Genomic DNA, 18,141 nt, shown 5'->3' with positions numbered 1-18,141 from the left:
AAAAACAACACAACACACTCACTTATGGGTTGTTTTTTAATAAACATGTTATTTATTCAGCAGAAGGCAAAGGTTAACAATAAAAAAAAAAAGTTCGTGAAAGTTTAATACTTTTGTGAAACCAAAAGCTAAATGAACAGAACAAAACTGTTACACTTCTCATACTTCCAGTTGAAATGAAAACATGTAGTTGGAATAATATGAATAGGAGACAAACAGACAATGGGTCTTGTCCCAATAGTTAAAAAAATCCATTCCATGGCCAGGCAACGAGACAAGGGAATAGAGGCCATTAAAAAGTTAGGACACCAGCATAGGGTGCATCTCAATAGTGAGAGGTGGCTCCTCTCCTGGTCTACTTTGCTCTGAATGGGAATGGTTAGAAGTATGGAAATCTGATCCCAAGTCAGAGATGGATGTCTGTGTGGATGAAGGAAGGGTGGGTGGCGGCAGGTTGAATAAAGAGAAAACAATGCATTAAAAAAAATCCATAAATGTATAATTCTTGTGCAATTCATATCTATAGGCTACATTGAGATTTTTCTTTCATTATTTTGATCTGGCATTAGTGAGTAAGCCTAAGCTGTAGGGCCTAACTGAAGAGAAGGGAACTGTAGGCTGTCGACAAGGAGAGGTAACCACCAGTTTGGAGTGTTGGGCCGCAGAGGTTCGTCAGAACACGCAGGCATGCTGATGATGAGTCATTTTAAAACACTGACTGCACTCTTAGAAAAAAAAGGTTCTATCTGAAACCAGAAGGGATCTTTGGCTGGCCCAGTGGAGAACCCTTTGAGGAACTCTTTTTTCTAAGAATGTGTACAAAAAGAACAAATGGCTAAGAACCATCTTTGCCCATAGGATGAAGAGCATCATGAGAAGTAGTGGGTGTTTTTCTACTGGGGGTTTAAACCACAGCAGCACCAAGGGCCAGTTAATGTGTAACATGACACCCTGGACGATCTGCTTTTGTCCTTAACCACAAGTCTTATGCAACACTCGCCCTGTAGATGTACCTTACACCGTAGTACATATGTACACATTAGAGTCTAACATTACATCTATACCCACCATACCCCATATAAAATACCCTTTGCCCCCCCCCCCCCATCTAATATACCCCTTTCCCTCCCTCTACCCTTTACCCCCTCTTTAAAAAAATACACACACAAAAAACATAAACAGGCAATGGCAACAAACAATCAACATCAGCCCCAGCCCCCACCCCCCCTCCTCCTAACCCTTGTCCCCCCATTAACAATTTCCCCCTGGAAACATTCAAGTAATGTTTTCCACAGTACAGACAGAGAGCCTCTCTCTCCTCTCTCCCCTCCTGGAGCTGGCTCTATAGGAGGGTCCACATACTGTCTTGATTAGCCAGGGCTAGGGGAGGGGGCCCGATGTGGAAACATGAAACTGGAGGCTCCTTACGCTGCTGCCTGCTGTTCTCCTAAACTACATTCTTCAGATTCCCTGTAAACAACAAGGGAGAAGGGTGTGTGTGTGTGTGTGTGGGGAGGGGGGGGGTTAGATTAATCACAGATACACAAATAGGCAACATAAACATAGAGACATAGTCATGTGATGCTTATATGGGCAAAGAAGACGTAGAATAACACACACCCATGTGGAAATATGTACTCTAAGACATACAGTACATGGCACACAGGACATCATAACATACACCCACTCGAAAAGAAAACATACACACCCCTATTGCCCTCTCTCTGTGTCTCTCTCTCACACACACACACACACACACACACACACACACACACACACACACACACACACACACACACACACACACACACACACACACACACACACACACACACACACACACACACACACACACACAATGAGCCATTCATCTCCTAATTCAATCTGTCTCTAGAGTTCATACAAACCCCAGACGCCAGGTCCCAGTCGACTTCTGCTATGTTATCAATGACAGTGTTTAAGACACACACACACACATATACACACACATATACACACACATATACACACACATATACACACACATATACACACACACACACACACACACACACACACACACACACACACACACACACACACACACACACACACACAGTTATCAATGACAGGGTGTTAGCGTCGGGGCTAAGTGTGGACAGCAGGGCTGTCGGTGATACAGCTGATTTATACACAGATGAAAGGCCTGGGGTTAGCTGGGTTTAGATATGAGGAGGGGAGAGGAGGGGAAGAGAGGCCTGGTCAGCAGTCGGACTGACTGGCTGGACTTAGACAGGAGAGAAGGGGAGGAGAGTATACCTGTATACCTCCTCAGTGGTGACAGAGTTCACACACTGACCATAGGACAAGCTGGCTGTGTCTGAATATAATACTTCTATACTATCTAGTAGGCATATGAGTGTGAATGGCCACCAAGTATGCTTGAAAGACGAGGATGTCATACCGCATTCACCTTATTAGGCCAAAAGGACATCAACAAGATCAGAGGATGAGTTTATATGTCTCCACTACATCTGGTCTGTGGTTAGGGGAAACTTGTAGAAAAAGAAAAGCGTGTGTTTAAAGGATACTTCTACCTCGCCCTCGTAGCCACTGACATGTGAAAGGACTGGATAGGCTTCAACTGTTACTTTCACTTGTGATGCAGTTTTAGATCAGTGATTATGAAGGAAAGGAGATGAGGTAAAGAGAACCCTACATAACAATAGGCACAGCTCTGTATAACAGAGGTTTTCCCTAACAATGAATTGTCGTCCACAATATTTCCATCCAGAGCCTCCAGCGCCTCATATGAACAAACTGCCGACGAGGGCTTTCAGAAATATGCAAAACACATCGGTGAGGTACTTCCTGAGGAAACACAAATATGCAAATGATGAACTAATATGTACATTTGGAAGTGTACTGTTTTTTACGTATTTGCATTGCTTGGATAGGAGCCTGTGTTCATCCAAATAATAAATGTGTATGTAGTCTCACATGCCACACCATTGGAGGTAATTACAGAACAATTTCACAGTGATTCTGTTACAGACCAACAGAGAGAGAGAGACCAACCACATTTTGCAAATCCATCACACATCTAAGATTTTAAAAAGACATCCACTTAACCAAGGACTACTAGACATGACATATAGACTACAAGAGTCAATATGACTGAATACTGTTAGCAACGTTTAACCTACAGTGATTGCTATCCCAACAACCAATGGCTGGGATGTGCCAAACATGTTGATGACTGCTTTGATTATCTACACCAAGAGCTAAAGAAATAGATATGTACTATATAGGGCTGTGTCTATGGCTATTGTTATACACGGATATAGGGATTGTGTCTACGCCTATTGTTATACACAGCACGGGCTGTTTCTGTAAACAAACAAGCGTTGTGAGAAGGAGAAGACACGGAGATATTGTGTTTGACAAAAGAACCGTTTAATTGGGGACGGAGGGTTTCCTGTTTGTGTGTGTGGCAGCAGTATCGTGTGTTTGTGTTTGGTGAAACCCTTAATTATAACCCCAACAGTCAGACAGGCTGCATATGTTTGAAAACAGTCAGAGCCAAAAGAATGGTTCTAGAATCCAGGGTTCGCGTTGCTCAAGCGCTCAATGTAATCAGGGGCGGCAGAAAGCAACCATGTGTGGTTTTTTAATGTCCCCTTTTTTTCCTCATAAGTTCGCTCTTTTTCTTCTTTTAAACGGAGCCCCTAGTCTCGTAAATGTCCACCAGATGTGCTTGGAAATTCCGGTAATGTGGCGAGAAACCGCGGGGGAACCGGTATTTATTACCTGCGCAGTGCGCACGTTAATCAATAACAGCTCTCCCTCGCGAATGTTGTGATGTTCCGGGGTGCGCTGTTTGTTGGGCCGCGGGTGTCATCTCGAGGAGGGGAAATTATAGAGCAAGCTGTTCGGACGCGACGCTTGCGGATTTAAAGACCCTTATCAACCCTCTCTTGCCTCGCCCCTGCTGCCTCCCCCCCTCCCGCCCCAATCTCCCGGTTTATCCGTGTCCTGGGAAATAACACCTTCACCGGCTCGTAAACACAGCAAACAACGTAAATGAACCGATAAACAAACACTGACACTTCCGGCTGCCGCTGCTGTGGTAGAACCTTTAATGAAATCTCAGTTTAATTAATTCCAGCACCTAATTTGGCCGCGCGCCCAACGCAGGGGCAACGTTTTTTTTTTTTTTTTTTTTTTACTGATCGTTGATGTCTTTCCAAAAGAGCCACGAAGGACATTTTGACAGTGATTTAAAGTTTGTTTAAAAACACCCTCAGCGAATATAGCCAAACCTGCTCTCACAAACAACCCGTTTTAATTCGGACCACCCCGAATCAATTACCTTCCCGTGATCACTGGACATAAAACAGATACTACATTTTACAGCATCGTTGAAGGTTTCCGTCAATGGCATGTGTGGTGCTGTGATAGGCAGGCTGGCAAGAGGAGAAAAACCACATTACTAGGCCTGGTGGACCCAGTTCAAAGGGTTTCCCTTGTTAGGGACCTCAGGAATGGGTTAGGTAATAAACACTGGTCTCTCCCTCGCTCTCGCTCACACTCACACTCACACTCACACTCACACTCACACATGGTTTAGAAGGGTTGGGCTCACTGGTAAACAGTGGCATCCAATTGCCCAGCAATACCACATCCTGCTAAAGCTGGTACAAGAAAAAAGGAGAAAAAAGTGTGTGTGTGTGTGTGTGTATGAGAGAGAGAGAGAGATGGAGGGAGAAAGAGGGAGGGAGGGAAGGAGGGAGGGAGGGAGAGAGAGAGAGAATGAGGGAGAGACACACACAGAGGGAGATGTTGTACATGTTGAGTGGAGCAGTGTGTATGCGGTGTCCCACAGCAGGGCAGAGGTGAGACAGAGAAAGAAGACGCTAAACAGACGTGGCAGGGTGAAACCAAGACCTGTTGAACCTACAAAAAGAGAAGAGAGAAAGAGAGAGAGGAGAGAGAGGAGGAACAGAAGAGGAGGGACATCACCCTATGCATGGAGTGGACACAAATGCATGGAGTGAATAATGTTGGAGAGAGAGGAGAGGAAACGAGGGATCACCAAACGAACAGAAGAGCAGCACAGTCCCCGTCTAACCGACCGCACATGTTCTCTGACTTTCATTTCGCTCCATTCAGTCTACCCCTCCCTCTCTCCCTCCCTCCGTTCCCCCCTTCCTTCTCTCCTCTGACCAAACCCACTAACATTCTCACTTGTGGTGTTTCCTGCAGGTCAGGGGCCTTGTTCCATTTCAGCCCCTACCTCCCTCCATAGCCTCTTCCCTAGTGCCTTCCCAGAGCTCCTACTCCTTGATAAATGCTAAGTGGGATGCTTGGGATGGCCCGACTCTGACACCTCATTGAAGTTGAGATTTAAAACAGTTAGGGTAAGCTAAGGGTTAAGGTTAGGGTTTAGGGTAGGGTCATCTCAAGGATCCCACTGGATACTTTGATGTTCATGGATGTGAAAGCACTGGATAGGTGTGGGCAGTCCTGTAATGGCTTCATGTAGCTCTCCACTACACAGAGTGTGGGGTTCCCATCACATAGCTTTCACCTATCCCTCCCAGACAGATCTGTGGACATCAAAGAGAGTAGGGGAGTTGGGGAGGGGACCAGGGACTCCAATTGAACCAGACCACAGTCATCCCTAGACAGACTGGTTGGCGTAGACAAGGTTCCCCCTGAAACCACTCCTCACCCCGAGTCCGCCATCCCCCCAAAACCGCTGCTGGTCACCCTCGGGAAGGGTTAGCTGTCAACACTGAGACCAAACGAACCGCAACACACACATTCTTCTCTCTCTCTCTCTCTCTCTCACTCACTGACACACACACACACACAGTGAAACAAAGGGTATGGGGTGAGAGAGGGGTCAGCAGTCTCACTACACAGACACACACAGACAGACACAAGGGCACATAAAGACAAAAAAGACACTTTTCTATACAGTACATTATTATTCATTCACATTTTCATACACACGACAAACTCATGAGTGAGCATCAAAGTTGGCCAATCGTCGTATTTGTGTGTGTGTGTGTGTGTGTGTGTGTGTGTGTGTGGGGGGGGGGGGGGGTAGGGTTAGTGCAGTGCCCATGTGTATTGGAGTGATGAATTTGGCTTTGTAACCTCTACATCCCTCCTATCTCTAGAGACGTAACACAGAGAGAAGACTGTTTATTGACATTCTGATTAGCAGGAACATCAAACACACAACTCTCTCTCTGGACCACTAACACAGTCATGCTGGGGGGGAGGTTGTGTGTTCCCATAGGAGAGGGGTGTGTATGTGTGTATGTGTGGAGAGGGGGGTCAGGAGGATTTGTCTCCCTGGGGTGCTGACAACACCTCCTGTTGTGTTAACTGTGGGGGCCAGCTGATGATGATGATGATGATGACGACACACACACACACACACACACACACACACACACACACACACACACACACACACACACACTCTAAGTGTGCTGGGCTTTAATGTCTGTCTAAATAAACTCTCGTTAGGGGTCTGGATGCTTTCAACACCAAAACTGTCCCATCTGGACCTAGAGTCAATGAGTCAGACCATTTGGTGTGTGTGTGTGTGTGTGAAAGTTACCATTTAGTGTGTGAATGTGCGTATGGTGTGGCCGCAGAAAGTATAGCCGCTGTGGTCATGGTGACAATGGTTACCTTTGATGGTGCTGATGACCTGGTCCAGGTGTTTGGTCTCATTGCGGTCTGGTCTACAGCTGGGGCTGATCTCCAGGGAGTAGTCAGGCCCATACTCCGTAAAGAACTGAACCAGGAAATAAACCCAAACAAACACAGAGAGCACAGTTAACCACAATTGCGTCATTCTACAGGCACTGTAGAATGGAAAAAAGGCTTTGGATTCTGCGAGTGAAAATGGAAACTTGCAAGACTGAAAACTTAATTAGATAAAGGTTAACAAGTGGGTTACTTACACACACACACACACACACCCCCACAACCCCCCCCCCCCCCTCCCTCCCCCCCAGTGTAATGTCTTGATGAGGCCCTGCCTTGCCACACCATCCACACCCCCTCTAGGGGAAGATCATGTTAATCATGTAGCGCTCTCTCTAGTAACATTCCCTTTAGCTAAGACAAGCCACACAACAGTTTAAAGGTACACTCTGGGACATCACGTCATCAGCACAAGCGGGGCAGCGCTGCCAGACTTTCAAAAACGGAGATGCAACAGACTAGAGAACAGAGAGTGTGTTGCGGAAGCGGGCATGTGTATGTGTGTGTACTATCATGCTAATGCTTCTAAATTACAGTAAAATTTGAATAGTAATGCATTATGGTGTCACTATGTGAACAACACAGCTTAGCCTTAGGATGCATGGAGATGGTGTACGCAGGCACGCAGCTCTGCCAGAAGGCAATGAGAGAATGTATCGTCTTGCTAATTTGAAAGACACAGACTGCTTTGTCTTTGTGTAATAGCTAATGTTGAGGTTTAATAGTGGTTCAGGCAGAGAGAGAGAGAGAGAGAGAGAGAGAGAGAGAGAGAGAGAGAGAGAGTGTGTCTCTGTTTCCAATTACCCCCATCGAGCTTTCTCCGGCCCACCTCCGGTCCCAACGCAACTCTTACAAAACACAAGAGGATACAAATTCTCTCACACACACACACACACACTCACACACACACACACACACACACACACACACACACACACACACACACACACACACACACACAGTGATCAGAGGAATAGTTGTACAGTAGAGTTTTTCCCATGAACCGCCTGCTCCCCTCAGCCCAGCAGAGAGGGTCCTGTCTCCTGCTGTATCTGTTTAGATTGGACCAGACCAAGATAGGATGGGGAGAAGGGGGGGAGGGGGAGGCAGAAGGACGGGGGACAGAGAGGGGACAGACCACCACAGACACCTCTCTCCTGAAGTCTGGCTGTTTGGATTGGACCAGAACGAGATGGGTGGGGGAGAAGGGGGAGAGAGAAGGCAAGATGTGGAAGACATGACAGGGATGGGGGAAGAGATGAGGTGACAGTCTGGGGTCAGGGGTCAGAGAGGGACAGAGATATAGGAGGGAAAGAGGACAGAGTGAGGAAAGGAAGAGGCAAGATAAGAGGTAGAGGGGGGAGGTATGGATGGATGGAGGAAAGAGGGTTAAAATGGGTTACAGTGATCAACTCCTTTAAAGCTCAGATCAGGCTCCAAGCCAAAGTACCCAGCAGCAAGCACAAATGTCCTAGCTCATATAATTCATTATGATACACATATACACACACACACGTCCAAGCTCATATAAATCATTATGATACACCACAAAGTTTGCCAAACACATGTACACACACACACACACACACAATCAAATGTCCTAGCTCAGATCATTGAACATACCCCTCCCATCCACCTCTCTCTCTCTGTTTGGTTATTTTGAGAAAGGGAATATGATGCTTGTTTGTTGTTATAGACAGAGTGTGTGTGTGTGTGTGTGTGTGTGTGTGTGTGTGTGTGTGTGTGTGTGTGTGTGTGTGTTTGCATGTGTGTGTATATATAGTTATCAGCTGCATCTCAGAACTGTCTACAGCTCCTCATATGAAAAATGTTTGACTTTTGGAGAAAAACAAGGTCTTGGAAAACAAATGAAGAGTTCTTTAGAAAAATGGCCAAACAACAAATCAGTCACATAACGCACGTAGGCTTCTCTCTGGTCCGTCTCTCTCACCCCCTACTACCTCTATCCATCTCTCTCTCTCTCTCTCTCTCTCTCTCTCTCTCTCACTCTCTCTCTCACTCTCTCACTCTCTCTCTCTCTCACCCCCTACTCCCTCTATCCATCTCTCCCTGCCTGTACGTCTCTCTTCCTGAGAAAGTAATAAATGAGAACAATACTGTGTGTCTGTGTCTGTGTGTGCCTCTCTCTCTCTCTCTCTCTCTCTCTCTGTCTCTGTCTCTCTGAGGGTAATAAAGCTGAACAATAGTGTCAGTAAACAGGTCAGGGCCCAGTGAACCTCATTGTCTCTCTGTACCATTTAGAACTGTTCATCTCCAAGGGCCTGTTCTGACAGTGACACTGCCTTTGACTGACTGACTGACTGACTCACACACACACAAACACACGCACACACACACACACACAAACACACGCACGCGCACGCGCACGCACACACACACACACACACACACACACACACACACACACACACACACACACACACACACACACACACACACACACACACACACACACACACACACACACACACACACACACACACACACACTCTCTTCCCCAGCCCAGTTTCCGGTGATTGAGCCCAGTGTTCTGGGAGCCGACAGAGCGGACACATCCCGGAGAGGGGCGGAGGAGGAAGTGCCAGACAGGAAACAGGAAGTACAGGGGCGGGACACTTCCCAGCTGCCAATCTGGGAGTGGGGTGCACCAGAGAGTGAAGCCAAGGGCCACAGGCTGTCACGACTCTCCTCATACATACTTTGGTCAAAACATCTCCCCTGCCTGCCTCTCTCCTCATGTAGAAGCTAATATCAACCCAAAGCCAAGGTTTCAACAGAGCTAAGTAGTTACTCAGAGCTGAGTAACACACAGACACACACACACACACACACACACACACACACACACACACACACACACACACACACACACACAGACAGACACACACAGACAAACACACACACACTCGCGCTGCGGTGAGAGAGGGAGGGAAGCTGGAGTCCTGTGTTTGTTTTTGCACGGGGCTGTGCTGGGAATCGCTCTGCGGAAATCAGGAAAAACAAAAATGAAAGACCGAGAGAGAAAAATAGAGAGAGGAAGAGGAAATACAGATGTTGAATAGCTGGAGACAGACATGCCGACAGACAAACAGACAGACAGACAGACAGACAGACAGACAGGTTCCAGAGAGGCCAAGTTCAGGTTCACAGTAACTCTCCAGTGGGTTGGGTCCAACAGAAACAGTTTCCCTGATCTAAGATAAGACTGAGCGCTAACAAACCTACACGTATCCAACCCTGCAGAATCTCCTGACTCAGGAGTTAATCAGGCCCCAGCTGAACTCTGATGACCCAAGACTCAGACTTCCATATCTCAGACTGAGATATGGAACAGCTCGTAGACAATAAGGGTCAATTTGGGATCAATGTCTTTAAAGCTGAAGAAGCTGAGCTCTCTTTTCAAACTTGGAGCTGTTATTACTATTTATATCCTAGCTATCAGAACATAATAATACACTTCTATTGTTTATAGCTACCTGTGCTGTGGGCTTCATTCTCTCTGTTCAGCTCAGTCAGCCACAGACCTCCCCAAGCACACAAGTTGGCTGGGTGGCTGTGAAATGCGCTTGAGAGCGAGAATCTGAGTGCGCAAGTAAATACACTGATACCCGCCTGTGTTACTGGGGGGCAATATTCAGTTATCATAAAGAGTTTGCTGCGTTATTCATCTTTTAAAAATATGTGTTACATTTGTTCATGATGAATTAATATTTCTGTGGTTAAAATAGATAGGAAAATTAAAGTTTTTCTTTTGCACAAGGACATTTTTCCCACCGTGCGACGATTCGACCAAACAAAATTGAGCCAACTGAAGGTCTACCGACCGACCAATCAACTAGTTGACAATCTGGGGCAGCCATAACATTATTACTATTTATAATACTACTGTAGCTATCAGAACATAACAGCACATTTCTTTAGTTTAATCTGCTGTACTGTCTAGAGCAGTGATCCTCAATCCTGGTTCTGGAGAGCAGCAGTACTACAGATTCTTGTCCCAGCACTGACACCTGATTCAGCTGATCAAGGTTTTGAAGATCAACTGATTAAAGTTCAATCAGGTGTGACAGCACTAGGCTAGGATCTAGAGCTAGTCTGGGTCAGAGCCTGGTGACGCTCATTTAACTGTAAGAGAAGAACGGACAACAACATGGCCCGCCCGCCCGCAGGGTACTATGACATCACAGGTCAAAGGTCGCTGGGCATTAAATGCACTGTGGGAACAGAGATGCTTGTCTGTGTTCGCAGCTCACAGTCTTAAGAACACAATCCACCGCTATGCACAAGACAGAATATATCACAGTGTTTCTATTGGATATTGCACCTCGTTTGAAGTTTATCTCTTAATCGTTCCTTATTCTCCATTCATTTATAAAGAGAGGCCTCTAGAACATCTGATACCTTCATGCACCTGGGGCTTCTATAGCAGTCTATAGGGCCAACGTCCTGGTGTTTCCTCTGGAAATGTTCTTCATTGATAAGAAACCACCCCCCTCCCTATACTAGACTTCTTCTGTTTATCAGATTAGAACTCTCAGGATGACTTTTGGGGCTACAGGGTGACCCAAGGGTGCGCCACTGTCATCAGTCTCTCTATGTGCCTGAGAGGCCTGTGTGTGTGGGTGTGTGTGTGTGTGTGTGTGTGTGTGTGTGTGTGTATGTGTGCGTGTATGTGCACCTGTGGGTGTGTGTAAGTGTGTGTGTGTATGCATGCCCACATATGTGTGTGCCTGAGTGTGTGTGTGTGTGTGTGTGTGTGTGTGTGTGTGTGTGTGTGTGTGTGTGTGTATGTGTGCATGCCTGTGTGTGTTGCTGTGTGTGAGCTGAATGGAGGCCCTTGTATGCCTGAAGCCCTTGGTCTGGCTCTGGGTCCATTGTTCCAGGGGGGTAAGAGGACTGGCCTGGTTGCCGAGGCCCAGAGAGGCTGCCGCCAGCTGGGGAGGAGGGCAGGAACACTGGGCCCTCGCTCAGGTACAAAGTGGTTTTTGTTTTCCTCTCCTTGGATCTAGCTTTGCTTGGTCATCATGGATAAATACCCCTCTATCAAGTGTGTGACACACCCACATCCCCCCCCCCCCCCCCCCCCCCCCACACACACACACACACACACACACACACACACACACACACACACACACACTCGTTTGCACGCATATACGCAGGCAGATACATACAGTCTCTCTCTGACCATCTTTCTCTTTTCACTCCACCACTTTATCTCTGCAACACGCTCCTCAACCTCTTTCAACCTCTTCTCTTTGCTCTTTTTCTCTTTTCTCTCTCTCTCTCTCTCTCTCTCTCCCTGCAGCGGCCCTCTCTTTCACCATCTCTCTCTCTTTTCTGCTTCCCTTTCTCTCTCTCTGTCACCCTCAGCCTTTCTCTCCTCAGTCACAGCAAGCCTCACTTCAATAGAGTTTTGTTTGGGCTGGATGGACACACAATAACAGTGGTGTGGCAGTGAGAGGTAGGGGGTAGCGCTGTGGTGTGTGTGTGTGTGTGTGTGTGTGTTTAGGGGGTGGTGGTAGGAGGGAGGGGGGGTTGGGGTAGTCTTTGATGGCTAGGCAAAGGGGACAAAGGAGGGGAGACTTTCTTTCCTTTCACTGGTGGTGGGAGGGGTGGGCAGCAGAGTGAGTGAGTGGACTTCTCTGGAATATCTCAAACTCAAGAGTATGGTGACCATGTGTGAGAGAGAGGCAATACACACACAGGCACACACACAGACACACACACAGACACACACACACAGACACAGACACACAAACACCATAAGGCAAAAGGAACTACAGTGTGTGTGTGTGTGTGTGGGGGGGGAGAGAGAGAGAGAGTGTGTGTGTTATATCATCATCAGTAGCAGCAGCTGCCTGAGCAGCCAAGGTTAGTCAACGTTGTCTTGTTTTTGGTGAACCCCTCTTAATGAGGTGAGAGGTCATTTGGGGTCACTGTCTGAACGGAGAGAAACAAGAGGTGCTTTCATCTGGCTGACCATGAAAACCCCCTGCAACCACTGTCAAAAGATCCTCTGTGTGTGTGTGTGTGTGTGACAGATACTGTAGCTGGCTCCCTCACACTGTACATGAAACCACACAAAATCACCCTCTCTCTCTGTCTACTCTGAGGTAATTATAAGGGAATTCACAAGCCTCCCGCCAAAAAGTCCCCTTCACAGACTAAAACACACAAGGGTCCTCTAAGAAGACAAATAAAGAAGGGCAGGAAGAGAGAGATAGAGGGAGAGAGGGAAGCACAAGACCCTCTCTGTCAGGTCTGAAGGGGACAGAGCGATATTGTCCCTCCCACCCCCCCCCCCCCCCCCCCCCCTCCTTCTGAATCACCTGTGGAAAAAAAACCTTTATTGAGGGCCATGCGGCCATCTTTGATTAGAGGGAATGACTCAGCGAAGACGGAGCGCTAGGTGTGTTAGTAAGAGAGACAGAGAGAGAGAGAGACAGAGAGAGAGACAGAGAGAGACAGAGAGAGAGAGAGAAAGAGAGAGAGAGAGAGAGAGAGAGACAGAGAGAGAGAGAGAGACAGAGAGAGAGAGAGAGAGAGAGAGAGAGAGAGAGAGAAAGAGAGAGAGTGTGTGTGTGTGTGTGTGTATGTGTATGTGTGTGTCTAACCTCATGGTCTGGTATCTCAGAGGCCAGTGTTTGTCCCAGTACTGCTCCATTCAGGTAGGTCCAACAGCGGGCTGTGTTGGCAAGGTTATACCCTCCTAGAGAGAGAAAGAGAGAGGGAGGGAGAGGGAGAGAGAGAGAGAGAGAGAGAGAGGGGGGGGGGGGGGGGTAAAAAAAGAGATTAAGTGGTTAGAGAGAGATAAATGGAGAGGAGAGTAAAGGGAGAGATGGAGAGAGGGAGGAAAAGAGGAAGGATTGTAGTGAGTAAAATGGCTTCATTGTACTAGTATAATTAGCAGCTATCATCTGGGCCAGGGCTGAGGGGTCTGGAGTTGGACTGTGGTTTCAAACAGAGCTGTGTGTGTGTGTGTGTGTGTACACAGAGCCCCAGTCAGTCTAATACTTTGACGCTGCTACCTTACTCTGCCCAGTCATGACAGACTAATAAAGAGTGAGGAGGTAGAATGAGAGAGGGAGGAGGAGAGAGTGGTGAAGAGTAGGGGGGACAGGAGGAGGGAGGGATGTAGTCCATTCAATCTAGCTCAGGGCTAGGCGAGAGGGAAGAGATGTTTGAAAGGAAAATACACACACACACACACACACACACACACACACACACACACCTCCTCCTAGCAGTAGTGTGGGCAGGTCCCACTCCAGGACGTGGTGTAGACACTTCCCCACGCCTACGGGGGTCATGTTGAAGGAACACATGGGGTCACCAGCCATGGTGTCTGCCCCCAGCTGCATCACTACTGCTTCTGGGTTAAACAATGCACGCACTTCCTGCATCACACTGCACCAAGGACATAACAGACACAACAACAATATGTTTAGCACACAATGCCCTTCATCATCAACCAACAACAGAAAATACAAAAAAATAATGTAGGGGAGGCTGTTGGAGGTAGAATTTGGAGGACAGACTCATTGTAATGCTTGGAGAGGAGAGGAGAGGAGAGAAGCAGACCTGGTGAAGACCTGGAAGTATCTCTCGTCTTTGATGCCGTCCTCCAGGGGGACATTAACAGCGTACCAGCGGCCCTTCCCCAGCCCCGTGTCCACCAGGTCCCCTGTACCTACACAACCCAGGCTAGTGTTACGACAGGTCAACACAGTAGCTACACAACACAGGTTAGAGTTACTACTACAGGTCAACACAGTAGCTACACAACACAGGTTAGAGTTACTACTACAGGTCAACACAGTAGCTACACAACACAGGTTAGAGTTACTACTACAGGTCAACACAGTAGCTACACAACACAGGTTAGAGTTACTACTACAGGTCAACACAGTAGCTACACAACACAGGTTAGAGTTACTACTACAGGTCAACACAGTAGCTACACAACACAGGTTAGAGTTACTACTACAGGTCAACACAGTAGCTACACAACACAGGTTAAGGACAAGGGAGTCAAAGGTCAACACAGTGGACCTGCGGCCCTTCCCTGCTGTGTCCACCAGGTCCCCTGTACCTACAGTATCCCAGAGTATGAACACATGAAAGTATTAGTATAGTATAGTCATGGACTACACAGGTTATTGGGGTTAGTTTAGTTACAAGGGAGGCTGGTGGAGGTAGAAATCGGGGACGGGCTCATTGTAATGCATGAATGGTTTTCTACCTCCACCAGCCTCCCCTGAGACCAAGATATGTCAAACTGACAGCAGGCCAGGGGATGTGGGTCAGTATGAAAGCAAGCCACTGACCTGGGAAGAAGCCTGGGGAGAACTTGTGAAAAGACACGGTCATGACTTTGGAGGTGAAACTGAATGCATCCTCCACACCTGAAAAACAAACAAGTGTTACTATGCATTACTTTCTCTTAGATTTGAGAACATCGGTCACAGCAGATATTTGTGTGTGTGTGTGTGTGTGTGTGTGTGTGTGCGCGTGCGTACCGTCTCCATGATGCAGATCCACATCCACGTAGAGCACTCTTTCATACTTCTCCCTCAGCTTGAGAATGCCCAGCACTGCATCATTCACATAACAGAACCCTGACGCCTCATCTCTGAGATATGGAGAGATATGGAGAGAGAGGGGGGGGGGGGGGGAGAGAGAGAGAGAGAGAGAGAGAGGGAGAGGTAGAGATGGACAGAGATGGAGAGAGAGAGAGAGGGGGGGGAGGGGTAGACAGAGAGAGATGAAGATCGAGATGGAGAGAGAGAGAGAGAGAGAGAGAGAGAGAGGGGGGGGAGAGAGAGAGAGAGGGAGAGAGAGGTAGAGGTAGAGATGGAGAGAGAGAGAGAGGGGGGGAGAGAGAGAGAGAGGGAGAGAGAGGGAGAGGTAGAGATGGACAGAGATGGAGAGAGAGAGAGAGGGGGGGGAGAGAGAGAGAGAGAGAGAAGTAAGAGAGCAATCTACCATTGGACCTCACATTCAATACAGAAACGGAAATTCCAGATCTCAGTTGGGAAGCCAAACTAAAAACATTCCTATATAATCCACACATCAACACCCTCCACACCCCTGCTCCTCCTCCTCCTCCTCTTACTTCTTGGCGTGGTGCCAGCCTCCTGCCCAGTTGATGGCCACCTCACACCTCTTCTCCAGCAGACACTGGGCAGCCGTCAGGGTGGCACCGCCTACGGCCGCCGCATAGTCAAATATACCCTCCACGACCGGACAGTCATAACCTGGGTGAGAGGGGTGGGGTGGGGTGGGAGGGTGGAAGAGGGGGGATGAGAATGAAGGAGGACAGGAGTGGATGGATGGATGGAGGGCAGGGGAGAGAAAGAGACCAAGATGAAAAGTCAAAAGTCAAAGAAGAGGAAAAGAGAGAGGTGAAAATGACAAAGGGTGAGACATAAAGTGAGAGGCAGGAAAAGAGAGATCAACAGACATAGAGGAAGGACAAGACAGAGGTGTGGAGAAACAAAGGGAGAGAGGGAAGACAATGAGGGAAAATGAAAAGGAAGGGTGGTAAAGGAAGGGACAGAGAGATAGGAGTGGAAGAGAGAGACATGACGTGCTAATATACTAATAACTAATATATAACAGTTATAAGTATAACCTGACCAGTAATAACAGAATAAGGTCACACACACACACACACACACACACACACACACACACACACACACACACACACACACACACACACACACACACACACACACACACACACACACGGCAGTCAAGGGGAAGTGACTACTGTCAATCTGTCAGTAAGAATCATAAAAACACAATGGAAACCGGTGTCTTACTGATAATGACCTGCATAATCATGAGCATTCAATGAGCCTACCACCACTTTTACTGTGTTCCAAAAAGTTGCCTAAAAACGACGGCTATAGTACAACACCCGGTGGCGCTCGGTCATTTTAGATCCAGGGTTAGAGCGCCCTCTGCTGACACCAAAACAACTTTGCATGACAGTTCCATTAGTACTTCCTCCATGTATCCCTCTCTCCCTACCTCTCTCCCTCTCTTGAGTTGCATTGTATTAGTATGCATCTGAGTCTACATGACCACAAAGAGAGGTGAGAGAGGTAGAGAGATCCAGAGAGTATGTTCCATCCCAAGCTCCAGAGAGAGACCAGTCCTTCCATCTCCTCTTACCCAGGCCGAAGTCCACTGACTGGGGGTCGTCGTTGTCCCCGTCCTGGCTGATCTTGTGGAGGTGTTCCAGGTATGCGTCTGTATGGAACTTGGCCATCTCCTCAATGGTTGCGATACGGGGCTTCACAACACTGGCGTGGTATGGCCACAGACACATAGTGATGACTGTAGATAGCTAGAATACTATATGCCAACTCCAATTCAATCATATCATTGTGATTAAGTGGACTGCTGCATTTTAGTTTAGATTAAACATCCACACAATACTATACATATTGGAAAAACTGTAGCCTAACTTACCTCATATGTTGAAGTAAGCCATAGGCTTCTATGAGCGAATGGACCATACTTGCCTAATGACAGAATAATAAGTCGTTAATATAGGGAAAGCGTTTATATTGACAAGAGTAACGTTAGCTAGTTGGCAGATGAATACAACAGTAGCAAGCTACACAGCATCATCACCATTCAACTCACCCGGTTGGGGACTTTCGATAGGGAGTCGCAAGTCTCGATGTATTGCGGACTATAAACATAAGCAACTCTGCGTTTGGTAAGACTGCCATTATCAGAATCCCTTGCACAACTCATTTATGTTGGCTAGTGCACTTGTGTGAATAAAACACCTAAAATATCACAAAGAAAGATGTAAAAGTTCGATGCTTCTTGATTTCTCCACAGTGCTATGGCTGTTGGTGCTCCAATATCAACATTCCCGCAGAAAAATGGAAACCGTGATAACCGGATCTATTCTAAGATAAATACTTATGATATCGATACGATTCAAAACATAAACATTAATCTTTTCGTATTCATATTCAGAAGTAGTTGATAATCTGATGATAAAAACACAAGGATTTGGTCAACTTCATGTATGTTTTTGTGATATTGCATATCATCTCGTGTCTTTCGGGACCTCTTACGGTGGGACCAAGTCGAAGTGGATTCTGGGAGTTGGTGTCCATTTTTTTCTGTGAAACTGTACCACATTGTCGGTCTCATGTGCAGTCAGTATGGTCAGTATGCCTACAGGGAATTGATGTCAATATGTTTACAATTTGGGCCCAATTGTACTAATACATGTGCATCTCATCAAGAGATTAAAAGAGGTATGGAAATCGTTACCATTATGATGATGATGAGACAATAACGAACACTGATTTCTCC

The 18,141-nt window shown here is 47.1% G+C and overlaps 1 protein-coding gene across 1 annotated transcript; it reads right to left on the bottom strand.

Annotated features, from left to right (window-relative positions):
• Positions 1–1,252: 1,252 nt before the first annotated feature.
• hdac8 (histone deacetylase 8) lies at positions 1,253–17,646 on the bottom strand. The gene is made up of 11 exons (XM_083664917.1): positions 17,452–17,646; positions 17,275–17,327; positions 16,975–17,105; positions 15,908–16,049; positions 15,312–15,424; positions 15,120–15,197; positions 14,374–14,482; positions 14,027–14,199; positions 13,407–13,501; positions 6,691–6,796; positions 1,253–1,470 (listed from the first exon to the last, which is right to left on the bottom strand). Exons 1-11 carry the CDS (start codon positions 17,563–17,565, stop codon positions 1,448–1,450), a joined length of 1,137 nt encoding a protein of 378 aa, XP_083521043.1. The 5' UTR covers positions 17,566–17,646; the 3' UTR covers positions 1,253–1,447.
• Positions 17,647–18,141: the final 495 nt, after the last annotated feature.

Source organism: Argentina silus (genome assembly GCF_951799395.1).
Source record: "Argentina silus genome assembly, chromosome: 1".
Classification (NCBI taxonomy): domain Eukaryota; kingdom Metazoa; phylum Chordata; class Actinopteri; order Argentiniformes; family Argentinidae; genus Argentina; species Argentina silus.
Note: the sequence above shows the minus strand (reverse complement) of the source record. Positions and strands in the feature narration are given on the sequence as shown.

What these genes read in the sequence shown, in the direction of transcription:
- hdac8 (XM_083664917.1), bottom strand. Translation starts at nt 17,565, where the DNA reads ATGAGTTGTGCAAGGGATTCTGATAATGGCAGTCTTACCAAACGCAGA. An exon ending in TATCGAAAGTCCCCAACCGG is followed by an intron (nt 17,328 to 17,451) that starts GTGAGTTGAATG and finishes TTCTGTCATTAG; the next exon opens with GCAAGTATGGTCCATTCGCT. An exon ending in GGTCATCAGCACCATCAAAG is followed by an intron (nt 1,471 to 6,690) that starts GTAACCATTGTC and finishes TGTTGTTTACAG; the next exon opens with GGAATCTGAAGAATGTAGTT.